The sequence below is a fragment of the Spinacia oleracea genome, chromosome 2 (genome assembly GCF_020520425.1).
Source record: "Spinacia oleracea cultivar Varoflay chromosome 2, BTI_SOV_V1, whole genome shotgun sequence".
In the NCBI taxonomy this organism is placed as follows: Eukaryota; Viridiplantae; Streptophyta; class Magnoliopsida; order Caryophyllales; family Amaranthaceae; genus Spinacia; species Spinacia oleracea.
In genome coordinates this window covers 111,072,175-111,094,351 of record NC_079488.1, presented here as the reverse complement: position 1 = coordinate 111,094,351, position 22,177 = coordinate 111,072,175, and the positions used below count along the sequence as shown (strand labels likewise).

Here is a 22,177-nt window from a genome sequence, read left to right as displayed (position 1 = left end):
TAACGGTTAGCTGAGCTATCAAAGTATCATTTGATACTTGATACGGTAAAATACTTTCATGAATTCATAATCAATTGTTACCCGCTATATTTGAGCGTTACTAATGTTAACGTAAGAATTACCCAACAGCTACCTATACCTACACCGTTACATTGTCAAACACTTATCGATTTTACAAATAATATATTGATCAGATCAAAACACTACCCGTTACCACAAATATTACAGCCCGAATATGAAAAAACCGTCGGCACTAGTAGCCAGTTAGCCACTAGGGGTCCAAGTGTTAGTATGAGGGAATTGTTATTTTGGTGGTTGGGGTTGCTTCTACTTTTCTTTATGTTAATTACACTGTTTGTGATTTGGTAAGGGGTTAAGATGGATTTGATTAAAGTTTAAGTATAATATTAATTAAATCTTAAAGCATTCGTGTAGTGGGTTGGTTTTTATTGTTCAAAATATTGCTTTTTCTAACATTTTTAAATTTTAATTTTAGTGATAGCTTTTTCTAATAATTTTAAGTGTGTATCTGGACAAAATGCCAAATTATGATTGATAAATCAGAAATTTTGTTAAGCAATATACTCGTTGACCCATATATATTTTCTGCTTCATAAAGGAGAACAAGTTCCCTAATTAAGTAATATTTTCTGCTTCATAATGATTAATTTGTACTTTTTAATTTTTTGATTGGTCTTATTTTGTTGTCCTCTTCGATAATTCTATTACTTCACATCATTTTGGATTTATGTTAATTCACATTATTAAAGTTGATGTTTGATAATATTACATTATTACTAGTATTTTTTATTTAGATAGAAACTTTGTTTTCCCTCAAAGAAAAAACAAACACAAACTTGTGATAATTTATCGAAACATTACATGGAGAATTCAATTTTGATGTGATTCATGTTAATTTTCTTATTTCATACTTAGTTTATTGTCGATAAATTTTAACGGATATATAAAAGTGTGAAGTATTCGATTTCCTCACCATCCACCATCACGGATGTCTAGCTGATTAAATAAATAAATAAAAACCTTAAATTTTTAACTTATGCTTTGATACCATGTCAAATATTATAGTCTCACAATTTCAATCTTTCTCATTTGATTATTCTCCAATACATACATTGCACGGGTTAATAAAATTTTACACGGATAGAATTATAATGTGGATATAATTATATCAAATTATACTCCTTATTCTATTTCAACAGAGTTAATAATTATTAGTCATATTATTATTTGGTTCCAAATGAGTTACTATTTCCTATTGGGTTTAATCCAGACAATTTGTTTTGGGTCACAATATAGTCTATCTTATAGTGAAATCTATTTTTACGAGAAACGTTTCAATTTCACCAAATAGTTCAACTCGCCTTTATTTTTTTTTTAGTGGCATACAAAGTTGCTTTGTGTTACATGGATATGCGCCTATGCGGACTAGGATGGCGAAGTTTCGGTCTTTTGGTTTGTATTAAGGTCTAAACCGAATTCAAACCGTACTAATTCAGTTTTTATGCCTAATTCTTTCTGTGAAAAGCTTCAAAGTTGTCTGGGTTCAATTGAAAATTGCCCTAAGATTGAAGGTTTGACCCCGAAGAACTGTTCTGCGTTACATTCAGGGAACCATTGATCATGGGTTACATTTATATCCGTCTGCTACTACACGGTTGATTACTTATACTGACGCAGATTGGGCGGGTTGTCCAGACACTCGTCGTTCGACTTCTGGTTATTGTTGTTTTTGGGGTGATAATCTTATTTCCTGGTCGTCGAAGCGTCAACATACTTTGTCTAAATCAAGTGCAGAAGCAGAATACCGAGGCGTCGCTAATGTTGTCTCCGTAATCTCTTTTTTGAAACCGAATCCAAACCAAATAACCTTTTAGTCCAAACCAAACCAAATCGGATTTTTTATTTTCGTTCAATCCAAACCATAAAACCGAATTTTTATGGGCCTTCCATTTGGGCCTATATTATACTTATTTTTAGCCAATTTTTGGGCCCTTATTATACTTTTTAGCCAAGTTCGATTTATTTTGTTTCAGACTTTTCAATCCAATCCAAACCATAAAACCATTTTTTTTAAATCTCAGTCCAAACAGAACCGAATAGAAAAAAAACCGAACCGAATTTCTTATTCGATTCGGTTCGGTTCGGTACCAAACTTTCACCTCTGCGATGGACATATTTCAAATGCATACCCAGTCTGGCAAAAAAATGTAACCCAAATCCCACCCCATCACCTAACATGCTACCAAACTTCTAATAATCCATGCCCGGATTAGTGAATACCATTTATGAAATTATGGGTATCCACTTCTCAATATCCACCAAACATTCCCTACTGTTGCTCTGTTACCTTAACCATTGTAGTATTATTTTAACACTCCCAAAAATCCAAAACACAGCCAAACCGCATTTAGGCCCAATACGATTTATGGGTAGCTTGTCTGGCCAACTCAATAATGGGCCTATTTAATGGGCTCAAATTTACAAACGTTTCAAAAAGTAATGCGACTCATGCCCATTCGGCCATTTGTCAATCTAAGAAAGAACGTTGAAACAATAGAAAATGCATGCTTCCATTTCGGAAGCTGATACATATATTCCATGGGTATCAAATAGTAACATACTCTGGGTTTCTATTGGTTGTCTTCACATAAGCAAACCCCACATGAGATTAAAATTTAAATCTAAAATAGCAACCCCACATGAAATTTAAAATTCTAAACCAATCACAACCCAGGGTATGTTACTATTTGATACCCAAGGAGTATATGTAGCATTTTCGTTCCATTTCGGGCATGGGCAGAAGGGGCACATAACTGACCCTTGTCAAGTTTTAGTAGAACTTGACACTTTGACAGCATGATAGGTTAATATGTTAATTTTTTTTATAGCAACACACAAGTCAAGGTTTTACATGCTCTTACTTTCATTCTTACAACCATTCTTACAACCGTTATTAATTTCAAAGAAATCCACCAAAAACTTCTCTAATTCAACCACAATAATAACAATTTTAGTGAAATCTTCAAATTTCTATTCCATTTATGCGTGTTCTTCAAAATTCCTATTGTTTAATTGTAAAAAAGATCTTCAAAATAATTTAAAAAGCTTCAGAAACCTAAGTTAAAATGTCAGATAAAAACAAGAAAGAATATGTACGTAGATTCAGATTCAATTTCCCTTTACCCGGTAAGTAATTCCACTATTAGAGTAGTTCGTGTTAAGTTTCTCTTGAATTCAATTTATTTTTCAGACACTTTTTAACAATTCTTTGAACTATTTTGTAATTGAAACCTAATTCATTACCCATATGTCACATTCTTATCAGTGAGTCAAAAGGAATTGTGGCATGATTTCACGAATACAATTAAGTAGACACATTTTATCATTTTATGCCTAACAACATGAAATAAGAATCATCGAATTTTTCCGAAAAAGTTTTATTGTATTACTTTATAGTATAGATTGGTAATTCTTTCCATCTAAAAATCGAATACACATGGTTAACTTTTCCCAATTAACTCAAGAATTAATATCATTTTTTCCATGTACAAGTTATGTCATGTACGCATATATAACAGGTAGGTTGTAACATTTCCAGAACAAGGATGATAAAATTAATAATATTGAAAGTACAATGAATTAACCTTACTTCATGAAAAAGTTAAGTCCATGTTGGATATTGATGTAAACAACGTAACAAACCAAGTGCATAGATCGAATTCAACATGAAACAGGTATTGGCACTTTGGCTATGCCAAAAGAGATGAAATAAAAACTTGAACAAAGCCGTAAAAGTAGGAATACAATAGTAAGATGGGATGTTGGCGTAATCATTTACAATTATTAAGCCACCAAATTATTACCAATTTCTAAATAAATAAATAAATGCTTGATTGAGCTGGAAATTATAAAAAGGATAAGAAAAAAAAAGCAAAAAATTAATTGTGAAAAGAGTGAACATGAAGCAACCAAAGTGGGTTCCAATCCCACTCACTTTGCATATGCCAAAAGTAGAAGTTTGGGCCTCCCATTTTAGTTATTAGCCTGTCTTTCTTTTTCTTTTTTTTTCTTTTTTTTTTTTTTTGGGAGTTTATAAAGTTATAGCTTGATCATATGAAACCTTTGATAAATTTCCATCATATGTGGCATGAGGATGAGTGAATGATTTTGTACTATTTTCCAACAAACTATGTAAATGGAATGGGTGGTGTACATTTTCATAATATTGCTACTTTACTTAGCCATCTTTAATGTGAGGTTTCGGATTCAGAAACCACTGCACAATCTTATTTCAATTATCATGAAAAAAAACTTAGTAAAACTCTCAATAAAAGTAATTGAAATACTCCACATTATAATGTTAATAATTGTTAGCGGATTTTCAACTATGAGGATTTTGGGCCAATTTTACAAAATTAACCATTTCTCGTGGGTATCAACAAAATCCTTAGGGGGTAAATGAGATAAAACTGTTTGATTTTCTAATTTAGGTTATGTACTTTTCATCTTTCTCTCATTTCGAAACGGATCAGAAAAGGCAAAAAATACTCATATAAAATATTCAGATCAGACCAGTCAGATTAGAACAGACCAGTCTAAAAACTAAAAGAATCGACCAGATAGGTAAATAGAATGTTGTTTAATGGGGTAGAAAGACAAGATAGGAAAACATTAAAATAAAAAATAAAAAAAAAAAAAAAAAAAAAGGTGAACAAGTAAAATGAATATACTCCACTATCATATATTGCTCTGTTTCAGTTGGTACTTTAAAATATTATTGCCCAACTTACAGAAGAAATCAGCAACTGTACAAGATTTTACAATACAATTCCAAAAAACACAAAAAAACTCACTATGAAACAAACATCAAAGTTTAAAAAAATAAAATTTGGTAATTTGAGATTTTTCATCCCCAATTAAAAAAAAACCCAAATAATAAAATAAAACCCCACAAAAAATTGTAAAAAAAGTTATTAGAAAAAGAGTAATAAAATTATTTTACTCCAAAGAAAAAAAAAAACAGAGGAATGAAGATCACCTTCTCCAACTCCTGCTCCTGGAAAAAGTATCTTTACATCCACCAATAACCCAAGTTTCCTGAACAATTTCTGAAGACAAATTATAAAAATCTGCATCATATTTCATCAATATTTCCAAACTATCTCTTTTTTTCTTCATCTTCTCCTTCTTTTCATCATCTTGTTCCTCTGTTTCAACTTCCTCTGTTTTAGCTTCATCTTCTTTCTCCTCTAACCAGCTCTTCGCTGGCGCAGACCTACACCTCATTAATAACAGAGCATTCGGCGGCGGAACAGCCGAAACAGATTCATCGTTCACTATTTTCTCACTAATTGTAGTAATATCTCTCCGTTGATTCTCCTCTTGTAATACCATGAACCATTTAGAAAACAATGGACTATTTTTATTACTATTATTAGTAATATTACTGTTATTAGTAATAATACTGTTTTTGTTTTCTTTATCATCTTCATTGATATCAAAAACGTCGTCGTTTTCGAACTCGTCGTCTTCTTCTTCTCCATCGTCGTCGTCGTCGTCGGAGCTGATGATATCGGAATCAGGAAACCGGCCAAAACACCGGAAATCAACCCGTAAATTCTTCAAACAAGTCAAGAAATTCATAACATCTTTCTTAAACCCAAACCCATGAACCAATTTCGATTTCTTCTTATTGGATGATGATGATGATGATGATGATTTTCCACGGTTGTGAATCCTCTCAATCTCCTCCATTACAGATTGCCAGCTTTTTGATGAGCTCGGCCTCACTTTTATCTGCCCTGCGCAGGTGACTTTCGGGGAAGTTGGCTCCGCTATTTCCGGCCGTAATTGGTTGTTTTTAGACCATACTAGTGGGCTGTTTTGGCCTCCCGCGGCGGCAGCTCGAGTGTTGATCCTTTTAAGGTGGTGGTTGTGGTTGCGTTTGTTTGATTCCGACGGTCGAGCAGGGCTGCAGATGGGTTTAGGCATTAGTGTGAGGTGGCTTCTTGATGGGAAACATACTAAGAAATCTGCTGATTGAGTTCCTAATAGCTTGTTTTCTCTTCCTTTGATCATTTTTCTTGATTTTTATTTGTTGTAAAAAAAAAGTTATGATTTTTATGTGATGGAAAAAAAAGTTGGATTTTATTTTCCTCTCAAAATTGTAGTTGAAGTTGTTATAAGTAGTGTGGGAGTAGTAGTGGTAGTATGAGTATGGGGTTTGTGATTTTTTTTTTTCTTTTTCTCATATATGAACTTTATGTCGTGCTGTGTTGAACTTGAGTATGTGTTTGGAAGGTGATGTCAAGGTGGTGTTTTAAAGGAAAGGCGAGGGAATGGTGTGACAGCTAATTGAGGGTGATTTATTGATGGACAGATCTTTTATGAGACGGTCATACGTATAAAATAGCTGATATGACGGTAAAATAAAAATTATAATTATATGACGACAAAATGTAACATTTGACTCGAAAGTAATAACTAGTTGATTGATTTTAAGTAATTAAATAACTATCTGATCACAACGTGTAATTATTTGATAAAAATTACTCCCTCTGTCCCTTAATACTCGACCTGTTTTTACTTTTTGCACTATTCACATAATTCACTTTGACCCTGTTTTATTTATAGTATATAAAAACAAATGTTAGTATATAATATATTGTTGGCTTCATCTTAATATATATTTTCAAAATATTAATATTTTTATAAGTTTTTATAATATGTAGTTAAAGAAATGGATAGTCAAAGTGGTGCATTGGCAAGTTAAGCGTGTCCGATCAAAACAGGTCGAGTATTAAGGGACAGAGGGAGTACTAAGTTGGTTTATACATACGACTTTCATATACGAAGTATTCCGTATAAGGGCTAGTTTGGTTTGACATTCAAATTTTTTGGAAGTCTAATTCCAAAAAAGTGAAGAACAAAGTAGTTGTTTGGTTGATATGAGCATAGGAAAAAGTTCTATTTCCCCCCAAAATGGGGAAGTTGCTTACCTAGTCCCTCCAAAGTAAGTAGAATTTCCCACAGGAACTCTAACTTTCTATGCTCAATCAAACAAGAATACTCAATTTAGGAAGTTAAAACACATGAGAATTGCAAATACAAGGAAAATATAACTTTACAAGTACAACCAAACAATACCGAAGTATGTATTATTTGATCTTGGAAATTCTCGTTAGTAACCCCTATGAAATTGAATTAGTATCATGAAAATCTAACTCTAGACTTGGTTATAAACCGAAGGATCAAGTTTTGAAGTTAGAATGGACATTTACCATTCTCTAATTTGGATAATTTTGACACACATATATAGAGTTAGAATCAAGTTGTACTGTTGGTGTATTAACTACGCTTTCCAGCTCCTTTTTTTTTTTTTTTTTTTTTTCTCTCTCCCTTTTTTCTCTCTTTCTCTTTCAAAACTCTAATTTTCTAGGGGCTACCACCAACCATTAGATTGATGGTAAGCTCTCTTTTTCTTGTTTTTCATAGCTTTTGATTTCATGTTCAGAATAAAAACTACATTCACTCTCTATTGGAGAGCTTTTTTTACCAATTTATTGGGTTATCTGTACCCAACATTGGGTTTTATCTCTCTCCTTGTGAGAGTTTGGGGCCATGTTTTAATTTCGCAGGAAAAGTTAATTTATTAATGAAGATCTGTGCGGGGTTACAACGGATGTAATTCTTACGTCTACAATCAATTGAATCAGATTTAATTCAATATCAAAGCTACAACAGATCAAAAGACCCCCTCGTGGAAGACTGTATCAAACAGCGATGTGAAAGAGGGTATTCATCATTGTCATATCTCATCTACAACGATCGTGGTTTTGCCGGATTAGAATTTTGTTTGATCCAAATTGTTTTGTATTTGTTAGTTTGATTTCTATTGTAGATGTCGTATGACTATTTTATCAATGAACTAATTTTTACCTTCAAAATAAAAATAAAAATTTGTACTGTTGGTACCAAGAGAAGTTTGTCCTGATGGTAAAGATTCGGCTCTATAACGTTAAGATCATGAGATCAAACCCTATTAAAGACTCTTTAGGAATAAGGATCCCCCTTATCACCCCCTTCACTTTCATAAAGTCTGGTCTATAAAGCTACTTGAAAAAATCTGTAAGTTTTGGTCTAATGACAATTACAAGTTTCCTTTGAATTTCTCTACCCATTGTAATTATTGCATTAATCATGATTTTGAAAATGTTCAAGTGATCAACCAGTTAGAAGAATTGTTAGGAACTCTCTTGATAGTGTTTAAGATTATAATATTAGTATTTTGTTTATGTTCCCCAATCCCTATCATATATGCAAGTTAGAAGCTTGAAAAGAGAAACAGTATTATTGTTGGACGATGATAAAGGTCGCAAGTTGCGACAACATTTAGTTGTCGCAATCTTACGTGTCGCAGTTTAATTGATACATATAAGCGCCACGTAGGCTATGCGTCATCATAATATTTTTACTATTAATTCAATATTTCTACTACGAAAATATGTATATAAGGTAGTCGATATAAAAAAGGAAAAAAAATAGAATATTAAGATTTTCCAACCTTTTTTTATAACATGTATAATAAAAAATATAAGTTAAATATTTTAATTTCCAATTTAAATCATGACACATAAGCATGTCATGTCATCATTGTAACACGGCTTAAAGGTCGCATGTTGCGACCTTTATCATTTTCGATTATTGTTTACCTTCTATCTAAACTTTTGTATAATTGCAACAACAAAAAATGTATTTTATGCGAAGTACTTAATAATAATATCTAGCGTGTCAAGACAAGCTAATATGATTAAATCAAGAACCAAACAAAAAATTAGTAGCATGAACTCGATTATAGCATAAAGTAATTCAAACAGGAATGGACTTTGGTGATATAGATGATTTTTCACCTATGGTTTTTACCTTATTTTTATTGCTTATTAAATCAGATTAGATTATACGATACCACAAAAGGCAAAACACACTCGAATAAAACATTCAGATAGACCAGACTAGACTAGACTAGATCAGATCAAAGCCTATAAAAATAAAACCAAACTAGGTGAAAAAAATATAGGGTTAGTATAGCTGGTTATGGATTGAATTCTTAACACTAAAATCACGAGGTCAAATCCTCTTAAGGCACTCTTTAACTTCCATTCTCAAATGTTCGGCACGTAAAAGCTTGATTAAAAATTATAACGCCTAATATTTAGTTAGGGTTGTTTAACACAAATTAGAAGGTGCACTCGATTGTATGTAGTTCTACATGTAACAGTGTTTAAAGCACATTTTTACAGTTTAAAATTACATTTCTTCAATTTAAAAGCATATTTTACAATTTAAAAGCACTTTTTTGTTCTTTTAAAGAGGATATACCTTTTGTGTAAAAATGTGCTTTTAACAGTAAATATGTGCTTTTAAATAATAAAAACGTGTTTTTTGAAGGAGTAAAAATACAAAACGATTCGATTGCACGTAGCTCTACATGCAACCAGGTGTACCTTCTACATATTGGTTGTTTAATTCACCCTGCAATTTTTTATTCATTTTGAAGGGGAGCTACTTGGTGTGAACTTTAAGCTATCATCAAAAGGCTAAGGTGGTAACAAGATGATTGTACTTGCTTTGGTTGAAATAATGTGAAAAATGTGTTACTCACTTGCTCTATATTGATGTGTAATCGAGGCCCTCCCTCTTTAATGAAAAAAATTGATTGATTACAACTCCAATATCAATGTGATTGGATCTTCAAAATAATTTCCCTTTCCATTCCCACCATATATTTTTCTTCCATTATTATAATTATCATCATCTTTGAACTTAAAAACTCTACATAGTTCTAAATCATCAAACATTTCACACAAAATCATACTTCGCTACCAAATTGATAACTACCTTATTGCCTAATCGGGAAACATCCTGTGCAATACTTTTAGAGCGAATCGCGAACATTAATGCTAAAACAAGTAAACAAGATATATTTTCAATAACAATGGATTTTGGACAAGGTTTGGCGGATAGGTAAGGAGGTTGTTTTTTCGGATATCAGATATGTGTGGCAACACACATATCAGCTAAAAGACAAATAGCTAAAAGACAAAAAAGGAAGTACCATTTGTGTTAAAAAAGTATCATTCTGTAAAAAAAAGTACCATTCAGTTAAAAAAAGTATCATTTTTGTTTAAAAAAGTACCATTTAATTTCTTTTTTGTCATTTTTCTTATTTTGTCTTTTGCTATGATATGCATTTGCCCACACATATCTGATATCCGAAAATAGTTCCTCATAGGTAAGAGCTATAACATATGCGTGATATACAAGCTTGGCAGAAAGAGATCAGATACAACAAGCCCGTGATCTGGCAAATGAAGCTTATACCACTGATAGCCGTATTCAAGAGTTCCCTCTGAAACTTAATTAGACTTTTTTCTTTCGTTTCTAGTTTCTTTTCTATTTTTTTCGTTTTTTTGTATGATTATTGTCAGAAAAAAATGCTAAAATTTTAGAACAAAGGGATTATTCACTACAAGAAATTGGACTATTAACGACGGGAAATCCCGTCGCGAAAGGCCAATAATCGTTGATTAACGACGGGATTTCCTGTCGCGAACCCGTCATAAAAGGGGGCCGTCGTTAATAGAAATTCCGTCGCAAATTCGTCGTAAAAGACATTTGCGACGGTTATTCCCGTCATTGTTTGGTTGTTAGCCCCGTCGCAAAAGGCTTTTGCGACGGAATTTTTAACCCGTCGTAATTAGGTTGTCGTTAAAGATACAAATTCTTGTAGCGATTGTTTTACAAACTCATCATGATTTATGGGATTATTGTTTTACAAAATCATTATGATTTATGAGCAAACAATCGTTAGGTAGGATAATTGACTTCTAGGAAGATAGCTAAGTTAGTTGAATAAGGTTAAGTGAGCATGTGATATTGAGATATGTGGGGTTTAATCAAAGAAAACATCTTTTGCACTGTCTAGAATGTGGATATATAAATTTAAGACTTTCTTGGCCTTTACTTTAATATTTGAGTAATAAATAAATGTAGATGAGGTATAAATAAATTAATAAATTAATTCCTACAAAAATACCTAAGTACTCTCTCCGTTCCGGAATACTTGACCTGTTTTCCTTATCGGGTTGTCCCTTAATACTTGATCTGTTTCTAAAAATGGAAATATTCTAACAATATTATATTATTTCTCTCCACCCCTATTAACCCACCTACCCCCTACTCCATACAAAAAATAATTAAAAATTCGACCCCTACTCTCCTACAACCCCACCTCTTAACCCACCTCCCACTAACTACATTAAAATAATACCCCACTATCAACTACTACCTATTAATTTAAATAAGTTAATTCAAGTCCCTTAAACTTTGTGCCGGTCAAACGTGGTCGAGTATTCCGGGACGGAGGGAGTATTATTGTAAAGGTAGTTAAAAGATAAAACGGAAGCTATTGCCCACGAGCATTGTTCATCTTCCAATCACTCTTTGTGGTGCCAATCCCCATAGCTATGCTTTGTCAACAACCACATAAAGTTTACTACTCTCTTGTTCTTTCAATTTTTTTTCTAATCAATTAAGGATTGTATATATTATTTTCTACTAATATAGATGGATACTTGCTTTTGTTATAAACTACTCGTACTTATTAAATTAATTTGAATAATCAACTATACTTGTAAAATATATAATTATGTTAGCATAATATTGGATATATCTCACACACATACGCATATTATGAGTAACGCTTCTATCAGAAGGTCTGATCAAATAATCTTTATTGCGGTCATATGGTAGTGTTTTTTGTCTTCCTAATTACAGAGTATAGGATTAAAAACACGTTTCGCCTCGTTCTATTTTGGGGGGGGGGGTTGTTTTATTTTATTTGACAACAGGGCAAACAAAGGAAAATGCAAAGAAACTAAAAATGAAATTTTTTCCGTTTGTTTGATCACTAGTAATTGAATGACTTGCAAGCCAAATTAAAACATCGTTTTTTATATTTTTTTTATTTTTATGAAATACCTTTGAGTTTTAAAGAAAATCACCAAATATCATTGATGACGTCATCAATCCCTAGTTAATTCAATCAACATCTAATTAACCTACTAACCCCTAATTAGCATACACACTAAACCCCTGATTAACCCACCCACTAACCCTGCTTTTCCTCACCCGTCACCACCGCCACACACCGCCTTTATCTCCTCGTTGGCAGCGGGGATTTATGTTGCCCCGACCACTCACCTACCAAATCCTTAGGGTATTTGGTGAATTTCCTTAAAATTTGTAGACATTTTCATGAAAAAAAGGTTAAAAATATTTATGGAAGCTCTCATCAATGGATCGGATTCGGATATCGGACAAACCAAAATCTGGCACGATTAAAATCGCAAACCTTAGCCCGGCCCTAATATACATTACAATAAAATTAAAGGATGGGCTTCCTGGCCCGGGCTGGTGTTGCGGCACTGTGTTTAGGAATGTTTGTGGTCCTTGAGTTACGTTATTAGTGAAGGCTGAAGCTACGGGTATGGGGTTGTGTTTTGCCAAATAAAGGCAAATTCGTGAGTTGGCTAAAATGGGAAAATATCATCAAATAATTACAAATTCACAATACAAACTAGAGTAGCTAGGTTTAATTATATAATTTATGTGGTAAAGAGCAAAGACAAATGGTCAAACACTCAATCTAGTAATGTGACAATGTACTATTTTGGCTTATTTTTAACCATACTCATTATTCAAGGTAAATTTCTAGCCAAGAAGATGGCTAAAGTTAAATTATGAGTAATTATTTTGAGATTTTATTTATCAAACCAAGAATGTTGTAATCATGGGATTAATGCAATTCAAAACGGTCCCCTATCCATTTTCATTAACTTGGGTCATCTAGGGATTAGTTTTTGTAAAGCCACTTGCTTTACTTTATTTTGAATCTTTTGGCTCAACCAATTTAAGAAATTATATTTTATGTATTTGAACAAGTACAATGATGTCATTGTTAGGGTGTAAATGAATTGAGACTCTTAATAACTACTCGGGTTTAGGTTCGTTCATGTTCGTTTATTTAATAAATAACCCGAGCATGATCATGAACATATATATATATACTCGAATAGTTCACGAACACACATTCTCCTAAATGAATCGAGCTTGAACAAATTTTTAAGCTCAGTTATAAGCTCGAGCGCGCATAAGTTAGATGAACATGAACATGAACATGAACAATATATATGTTATCTTCTCTTTCTTGAACATGTACCCATCACTACCCGCTAATATTAATTTTTTAATAAAATGACGTAGACGAAATTCGATTTCATATCTTAGATACCACATCCTTCAAACTTTATGTAAATCTAGTTGACATCCATGCAATTATCACTAATAAACTTGAAGGACCATGAATATTATGTGCTTGAAACAATTAATAATTTTCCCTTTTGATCTCTATGAATTGGTTGTGATATTATTCAGATTTGTACGTACCTTCACGGCTCCACCCAATTAACTTTCCATTATCTTTAATTATGTAACGGTAGGGACTTGATCACTTTTTTAAAATTTAATTTTCCTTTCTAACTGTCTATCTTAATTCTAACCGGTGTTTATTCACGCGATGTGTGTCTGACATTTTATATACTACGTATAAGGTATACGAACATTAAATATATACTCCTTAAAATAATATTTCATATTTCATATACTACGTATATAAGTATTGTTAACATTAACGAGATATTTTTTTTTTGGTGCAAATGAAATGAGCCACAGTGACAGGATCACCTGGAATTGGAAGGACAGCTTTAACCAACTGAGTTATCCCCCACTCTCAGATATATAGATAGAAAGGGACACCAAAAATATTAACCTTAGATGTTCCATTATATAAAAGAAATACGGAGTATACAAGTATGTTACGGTGTATAACTTAAAAATTAAAGCAAACATGGTAGGATCACCGGTGCAAAGCATCTAGTATAATGCTCAATCAAGTGATCAACTGTAGTTTAGTGATAGAATAATTACTTATAAATACTGGTCATAATTTTTAATTAGTCAATGATTAGAGATAAAGACTATGGATAGTTAACCAACCAACATATAACACTTTTCCTTTGTTTGGTTAGCATTTGTGAAAGAGAAAGATAAGGAAAAAATTAGGAGGTGAGAGTGAGAGGGAAGGTTAAAGCACAATGTTCCTTGAAAAAGATTCAATTACTAATGAGCGATGTTTAAGTATTTGCTGATTCATTTTGAAGAAACTATATCTTATCATGTATATTGGGAAGTAATCGTGCAACAAATTATGTTGTGGTCATAGGTCACCAAATTCAAACTCATCAAGATATTGACCCTTAATCCCTTATATTAAGGGATTATTCTTGAGTGGACCTGCTCCACAATAATATTAGTGTGGATCCAAAATCAATAGTTTGCTCTAGCACCCTTTTAAAACTCATATTGACTTTTATTGTTCATATAGTAACTATAATAAATTAAACACCAAGATTCTTAGACATAGTAACCATTTTTTGAAGCATAGTAACCCTATGTTTTTAGAAGAGAATTTTGACTTAAGGTCACATTATTCAAGCACAACATGTATCAACAAGTATATTTTTTCATAATAATCCTAATAAAATGCCAAAATAAATCAGGAACAAGTTGTTAACTTTATTTTAAGGCACGGTTCACAATAAATTTAGTGCGGACAAGTCCATTTAGTAATCACAAATTCTTATTTACAATGGGTGTACAATAAATATTGTACACCGGAGTAAAAGTTAACTCAAAATGCTTAAAAGTGAAGCATATATATGTAAAAGTTATCTATTTTTAGTGATAAATTTTTTCATTTTAGTAAAACTTATTTTTTCAAATTAACTAATAATGTATAAAATTAATCATTTAACCCTTTAAAATATTTATCTATCAACTTTTTTTTACTAATATAAAAGTTAATCAAAACTAGGTTAAAGTTACAAAAAAAAAGGGTTAAAGTTATCTTGGTGTACAATAAATTTATTGTATACCTTGTGCGCATAAGACCTTTTGTTTAATAATTGGTGTATATAATAAATAGTAAATGTTCTTATTTTATTTTCTTTAGATAAACTAGAATATAGTCTTGATTCTAACTTTCGTATATTTTCAAAAAAAAAAAAAAATTTAAAAAGCATTTAAGCTTGATTGTGAGTTGACATGAACAAAGAGTGACACACTCCGCGTATCTATAATGGCCTATTATGTGGAAACATAGAACATGTAAATGGGTCAAATAATATAGTGTTTTGGCCTTTTGGGTATCTTTTTGGAGTATGGATTGGGTTAATGGATATAGAGGTCAACTACATACGTGGTGGAGGCCCAATGGATCCCTATAAATTATTGGTCAGGTTTAGTCACGGTCAGCTACCCGGCAGCCCTTGTATTTTTAAAATTATTGAAGATATAATGGCCAATATTATGCATGCATCCATCTTGTAACTTGCAAGTTTTGCCACATTCCTTGGCCCTTAATCTTGATTCTTGCCCCTCGTGCAAATTATAAGGGGGCCATTGACCATAGAGTTGAGCACTTGAGCATATGTCGCGCTGTGTATGTCATATTTTAGGCTCGTTTAACATGTCGTGTTAAGAACGGATTAAGAAAAAGTCGTGTCAGATTCCGTGAAAAAATAAGGCTCCACTTAGAACTCATTGTGGTTTAAAATAAGGGTTCGTGTAAAAAGGGCGGTAAATGGGTAATACATTAGCTCACTTAGTGGCAAGATGTGATACTAGGGGTTGTAACGAATATGTATGTCTTGGTACGTTCATTCAAAGTCTAACGACTTTGGCGGCTCTTGATCTTTCTTAATATTATGGTTACGCATTTTTACCCTTAAAAAAAAAATAAGGGTTCATGTGGAACCATTGACGGTTTTCATTTTTGTAATTTGAAAGTTATGAGATTTAGATTGAAATCATGGACAAAAAAATGGTCATGCATACATTAATCATGTTGATTTTGATAAATGAAAACAAAAATTGAAAATATTTTTTTGTGGCTTTCGTATTTTTGTTTTTTTTTTAAAAAAAAAAGTGGAAACAAAAAAACAACAAATAATGGGCATAAATTATGATATATCATTGAGAAACCTTATATGAGTTTAGAAAGGTAAAAAACTAAATGTCTGAGTCTGAATAAGTATAGACAATAATTTAAATATTGACATGCCAAATGAAAAAGTCTTAAGATAAGACACCTTAATTTGAGTGATTTACGGCTGAATGCTAAAAGATGTCAAGGTTCTTGAAATACTTCAATTCACTACTCGTATTTCATACAATTCTCAATTAACAGTCACCAAAAAAACTAGTATTTTTTTAAAAAAAATTGCCATCTCATTGACGATTTGATTTACTTTTGTATATAAAATCAATAAAGATTTTTTGGATAACGCCATGGACGAGATCTCAACTTCTAATAAAGAAATTCATTCAGATAAAAAGTTGGAGAATTATTAGTCAACTAATCGATACAAAATCCATTTCACCTCACCTTCAAATGACACCAACGCTTAACCACTTGCATCTGCTTCGTCACCCTTACATCCACCAACAAAGAGTTCCCTTCCAAAGACAAATCCCAGCACCATCGTGACCGCCACCCTCACATCATTATCAACGAGTCAATGACCTATGCATACATCGTTGTTGTGCTCTCTCACCATCATCACGCCACCCCCTCGCTAGGACGAACACTTACTTATCCTTTGGTCGCGAGCTCCAATTCATCCTTATGATAAAATCACACGTCTAAGGAACACGGAAAAGGGCTCAACATGGTTTCCGGTTTGAAAAGAAAACCGTGATGCGAAAGGGTGAAGCTATTCGTCTCTGCAAAGAAAAGAAAGGAGAGGACGAGAGAGCGACACACAAACACACAACTAAAGGAAAGCAAATTGCCAATCAAATTGGCCATTTTTTTTACTATGTATGTTTTAAAACTATTGCTTACATGGACCGTAAATCATGATTTGAAGGAAAGATAGTGATTCTCCCGAGAGATGATCCAATTTACAACTTTGAATATCATACATGATCGTATGTATTATGTAAAAGGTTAATGTATATCATACACTTAGATATTCCTAAGTTATACGCAGTACTACATACATAAATGATTAAAATAATAAGATATCAACTTTTAATGGGACAAGTTCGAATCTTATTCTTTGCTAAGGATTTCGGATTTTTTAAAAGGAAATTTGCCAAAGAGCTCGAGGAACCGATCGGGAAGCTTTAGCAAATTCAATTGGCAGGCAAGCAGCTAGGCAAGTCTCTCCTTCATCCTCTTTGCCATTTCTTCTGCAAAATTTACGCATCACATTACATTTTCCCTTAATGTCTGATTAAGAATTACTGTAATTTGTTATTGAAGACAAACAAAACCAATGACTCTTCATCTTTTAAGAAGAACCCTAATATCATCTTCGTCATTCAAACATGAACCTTCAAATCTCACCAAACTATCTAATTTCCCCCTTTTCTCTACTGTAGTGACCCAAATTAGAAAACCCACTTCTGAAATTACTAATTATTTGATTAAGAACCACAATTTCTCTCAAGAAACCGCTTCAAAAACCGCAACTTTTCTAACCCGTTTGAAGGACTTCAAAAAATCCGGATTAGTTCTTGAATTCTTCGAAAAAAATGGATTCTCAAAAACCCAGTTGGAGGAATTGGTGATACGTGATCCTGGTGTTCTTGCTTCCGATCTTAACAAAAGTATTAGGGTAAAATTCGAAGGAATTAAGGATTTAGGTTTCTCAAATGATGAACTGGCCAATCTATTGTGTGCTGCTCCGGCCATTTTAACCCTACCACGGTCAGGTGGTGCTATCGTTTCGTCGATTTCTGCGTTGCAAAATATTGTGGGCTCGAACTCTGATGTTACAAAGCTATTAAAGGTTTGCAATTGGTTTCTTAATGGTGATTTGAATAGTAATTTGTTGCCTAATATTGAATTGATGAAGAAATGTGGGATTAGCCAATTGCAAATTAGGCAAAATCTTTTTAGTTTCCCAAGGTTATTCTTGCAAAAACATGAGATTATCAGGGATTGTGTTAGGAGGGTTGATGAGATGGGATTGAGAAGGGATTCAAAAATGTATATCCATGGGCTTCGAGTTTTGAAATCTATGACTCTAGAAAAGTGGGAATCGAAACTGAAGCTATTCAAAAACTTAGGTTTTAGTGAAGGCGATATTCTGTCCGTGTTTCGCAGGACACCTCAGGTGTTTGCAGTATCAGAGAAGAAGATATTAGAGGTCTCCAAGCTATTGCTTAGCTATGAGAATGTTGATGTAGCATTTTTGGTTCAACATCCAGAATTGTTTATTTTTAGTGCTGGTTCTAGAATTAGGCCTCGAATGGAGATCATCGGTGTTCTCTTATCAAAGAGTTTGCTTTTGAAGGAGCCTAGCTTGACAACTCTGTGTAAGCTTGATGATGAAGCTTTCATCTTGAGATATGTGATTCCATATGTTGGTGAAGTTGGTGAGGTTGGTGAGAAATACCTTGTTAGCACAGGTTTTAAATCTCTTTAGTTTTCGGGGTGTAGAGAAGAGTCTTTGTTTCTTTGATGATTTCGATTAATGATGATCAACTCAAGGCTGGACTACTACCATCAAGACATTGTTTTAGATCAGGTATCATCTTTCCATAATTTTGTGCTTATTGGTTGTATCAAAACTTTGCAAAGAATCACTATGATGAAACTTTTTTATCATGTTTCTAGCCTCCCCCCTTCTTTTATTAGTATTATATTTTGATAGTTTAATGAATCTGTCTATTTATATGAATCTATCAACTGTGTTTATCATGTTGTGTTACATCTGTATAAAATGAAGGCTAACTTATCAAGTTATCAATGCCTAAATTGTTGTTGTGGGTTGGCCTGGATTAGATTGATTTGATTCAAACTGACACATTGAGCTCTTCTTGCTTCTGTGTTGTTTTATTACTACTTCTATTGGTTTGGCCTTTAATTGGCTCTTTTTTAGTATGGGATATCTTTTATGACAAGGTGGATCAGAATTGTTTATTTATAGTACTGATTCTAGGATTAAGCCTCGTATGGAGATCATCAGTGTTCTCGTATCAGAGAGTTTGCTTCAGAAAGAGCCTAGCTTGACTACTCTGTGTAAGCTTGATGATGCAGCTTTCATCTTGAGATATGTGCTTCCATATGCTTCATCTTGTTAGAACAAGTTTTAAAGATCTTTAGTTCTTCAATGTCTTCCATTAATAATGATCAACTCAGACTACTCGAGGGTGGTCTACCATCATGGCATTACTTCAGATCAGGTATCAACTTTATGGAATTTTTTTCTTGTTGGTTGTATCAGAATTTTGCAAAGAACCACTGTGATGAAATCTTATTCTTTTTTGCCGTCTTCCCCCGTTTCATTGGTTCTAGTAAGTAACTTTTTGTAGTTCAATGAATCTGTCTATTCGCATGAACCTGTCATCTGTTTATCATGTGGTGTTACATCTGTATAAGTGAAGGCCAACATATCAATGCCTAAATCGTTGTCGTGGGTTAGTCTAGATTATAATATTAGATTGATTTGATTCAAACTCACATGTTGAGTTCTTCTTTCTTCTGTGTTGCTTGGTAGCTACCTCTCTGCTTGATAACTTATATGACGAGGTGGATCCAACTTCTTCCTGCCTCGGCTGATTGTAGAAAATTGTTTTGTATTGGTTGTTAAGAAGGTATTATTTCGGTATATCATCCTAAATTGATCTCCTAGTACTCCGTAATCATCCTTTAGCACCACTTGTCTTCCTAATGACCATCCTTAAGTCTTGATGTGGAATCCTAATAAACATTTACATAATTACATGGTTTTCAATTTTATTTTTTTTGTAGATTCACAATTTTATATTTAAGGTAGATCAAATAAATACTACGGAGTAGAATTTAATAGGATTTTTTGAAGTGGTTTTCATATGAGTGCAAACAGGCACTTGGAGGTGATTTCAAATTACATTTGTACATTGTAGATGGTTGTTACTTGTTAGAGTACGAATGCACTTGTTGAATTTCGTAGGGGGCGTTTGGTTCACATGAGGTAAAGGGAATGGAATAAACAAAGGGAAAGAAAGAGAATGGAAATAATTCCCTTTGATTTAGAATGTTGTTTGGTTATCATTTTCAATATTTCACATCTTTCCCTCACCCTTGTTCCATAGAGCTGCCGCCCCTTCTTCTCCATAGCCGCCGCCGACTCTTCTTCTCCGGTACCTCTGCATTTATCTCTTGCCGCCGCTGGTGGTCGGTGCCGCTGCTTTCCTCTCCGTCATCGGGGCTCCACCACGCAGCTTGCCTTGTTGTTGCGGTGGTCATTAGCGATTGTTGTTATTGTCGGTGGTTAATGTTGTTCGACCTCCTCTATTTCTTTTCGCCTCCTCAGTTCAGCTACGCCGGAGCGCCAACCTCTGCTCGTCATTTCTACCGGCCTAGGGTTAGAGGTGGTGGTCTGGCGGTGGATGGCCGAGGTAATGGTCTGGTTGTGGGTTACGGATATAGGGTTAGAGGAGGGAGAGAGGGGGTGGGTACGTGAAGGGGGAATGGGAATGGAAAAGTCTAGGGGGGGGTGGGGAATCAAGGTAGAAGGTTTTGTGGGTAACTCAAAAAGGAAATTGGGTAAAGGCAATGGTGAAACATGCCAAACAAACAACAACAAAGAATGTTTTCCCTTTCCTAAAGACCCCCAACCAAACCCCCCTTTGTTCTTTAAGCAGGACCTTGAGGTCACCATAGTAGATTCCTAGCTTCAATGAAGTGTTAATATTATCAGTTCACAAGAACAACAAAAGGACTTCACGGCATCTCTTTCGTCAATCTCGGTTGATCATCAGATATTCAGATCTCTTCCGAGGAACATCGCAAAAGGAAAAGAAATGAAATTGGTGTTCTATACAGTTTTAAGCATTAGGCTTGGTAAAAAGAACCCTTCCATTTACCTTGATTTTTTGAGTTAGAGCTCGAGATTATGTTAGCGTGTGTTCTATTCACCTGATTTTCACTTATTTTGTCTTGAACTTTAACTTATTTGGACTTATTTGAATTTATCCAACGTATTAGAACTTATTTTAATTATAAACTGTATTTGCTCAACCCTTATTTTCTCTGAACTTATTTTTCTTGAAATAAGTGAAAACAAAGTGAATAGAACAAGAGCCTTAGTTGCACTCGAAAATTACAAGTTCTTGTAGATTAAACAACCAATTACTCTTACCTCCCACCCTACTGTTTGGCAAAATCTTGCATGAAACGGTTTTGCTATATACTAATTGTGAGTACAAGGTGATTTTATTTAAGGGTGACATTGTTTAATTGTGGAATCAGTTTTAACTTTTGATGATAAACTAGTGTTCCCATCTCACCTCATGATCTATTTGTACAGTTATCTTCTTAGCACAAATGGCTCCTCGCATCATTAATAAGTAGCTGATTTTACAACATCGAGAAGGAGTTTTCTCTGCACGGAGTATATTGTTAGCTTGGAGTCATTGTGTCCATCCGATAGGATGGTTTCAGGTAGTCCGTCTGAATTTTCTTGCCTTATTAAAAAAAAAACATATTTAAAGCAGGTGAATTCAGAAGATCAGTTTCGTACATCATTTTCTTTCACTTTTTTTTTTTAATGTTAACGTGTTAAATTTAAATTCATAAGATCATTAATTTCTTATAAATTGGGGTTAGTCTTATATAGAAAGTTGCTAAGTGGAGTATGTTTAAGAAAGTTAACATGTTCTACTGAATCTATTTGTGCAACCTGCGTGTTGATGTATTTGTCATTAGTTAAACTCGTTTTTCAAACCGACCATATTTATTAATTAGACAGAAAATTTGCATACATTTATTAAACATTATGAGAGTGATTTGCATGACTAACCCAATGCATGATCTTAATTAGCAAAGTGGGTTTGTAACAAGTGTAATGACAAATGCTACTTTTAGAGGTAGTTGGGAGTTTTAGTTGGGTTGTACTATTGTTCAATCATGTACACATCACATTTGAAATAGATTGGATATGGAGTGCTTCGTCCAACAATCATTAGTCACATAATCGAGCAG

General features: G+C 33.4%; 2 protein-coding genes across 4 annotated transcripts; one reads left to right on the top strand and one right to left on the bottom strand.

Annotated features, from left to right (window-relative positions):
- Positions 1-4,737: 4,737 nt before the first annotated feature.
- Positions 4,738-6,323, bottom strand: LOC110781979 (uncharacterized). The gene has a single exon (XM_021986058.2). It carries the CDS (start codon positions 6,097-6,099, stop codon positions 5,056-5,058), a length of 1,044 nt encoding a protein of 347 aa, XP_021841750.2. The 5' UTR covers positions 6,100-6,323; the 3' UTR covers positions 4,738-5,055.
- Positions 6,324-16,514: 10,191 nt separating this feature from the next.
- LOC110779381 (uncharacterized) lies at positions 16,515-21,956 on the top strand. 3 transcript variants are annotated; one of them, XM_021983979.2, is made up of 2 exons: positions 16,515-18,737; positions 21,504-21,956. In XM_021983979.2, exon 1 carries the CDS (start codon positions 17,481-17,483, stop codon positions 18,633-18,635), a length of 1,155 nt encoding a protein of 384 aa, XP_021839671.1. In that variant the 5' UTR covers positions 16,515-17,480; the 3' UTR covers positions 18,636-18,737; positions 21,504-21,956. The 3 variants fall into 3 exon arrangements, with proteins under 3 accessions (XP_021839671.1, XP_056693818.1, XP_056693817.1); XM_056837840.1 differs by having other exon boundaries at positions 19,152-21,956; XM_056837839.1 differs by having other exon boundaries at positions 16,515-19,395.
- Positions 21,957-22,177: the final 221 nt, after the last annotated feature.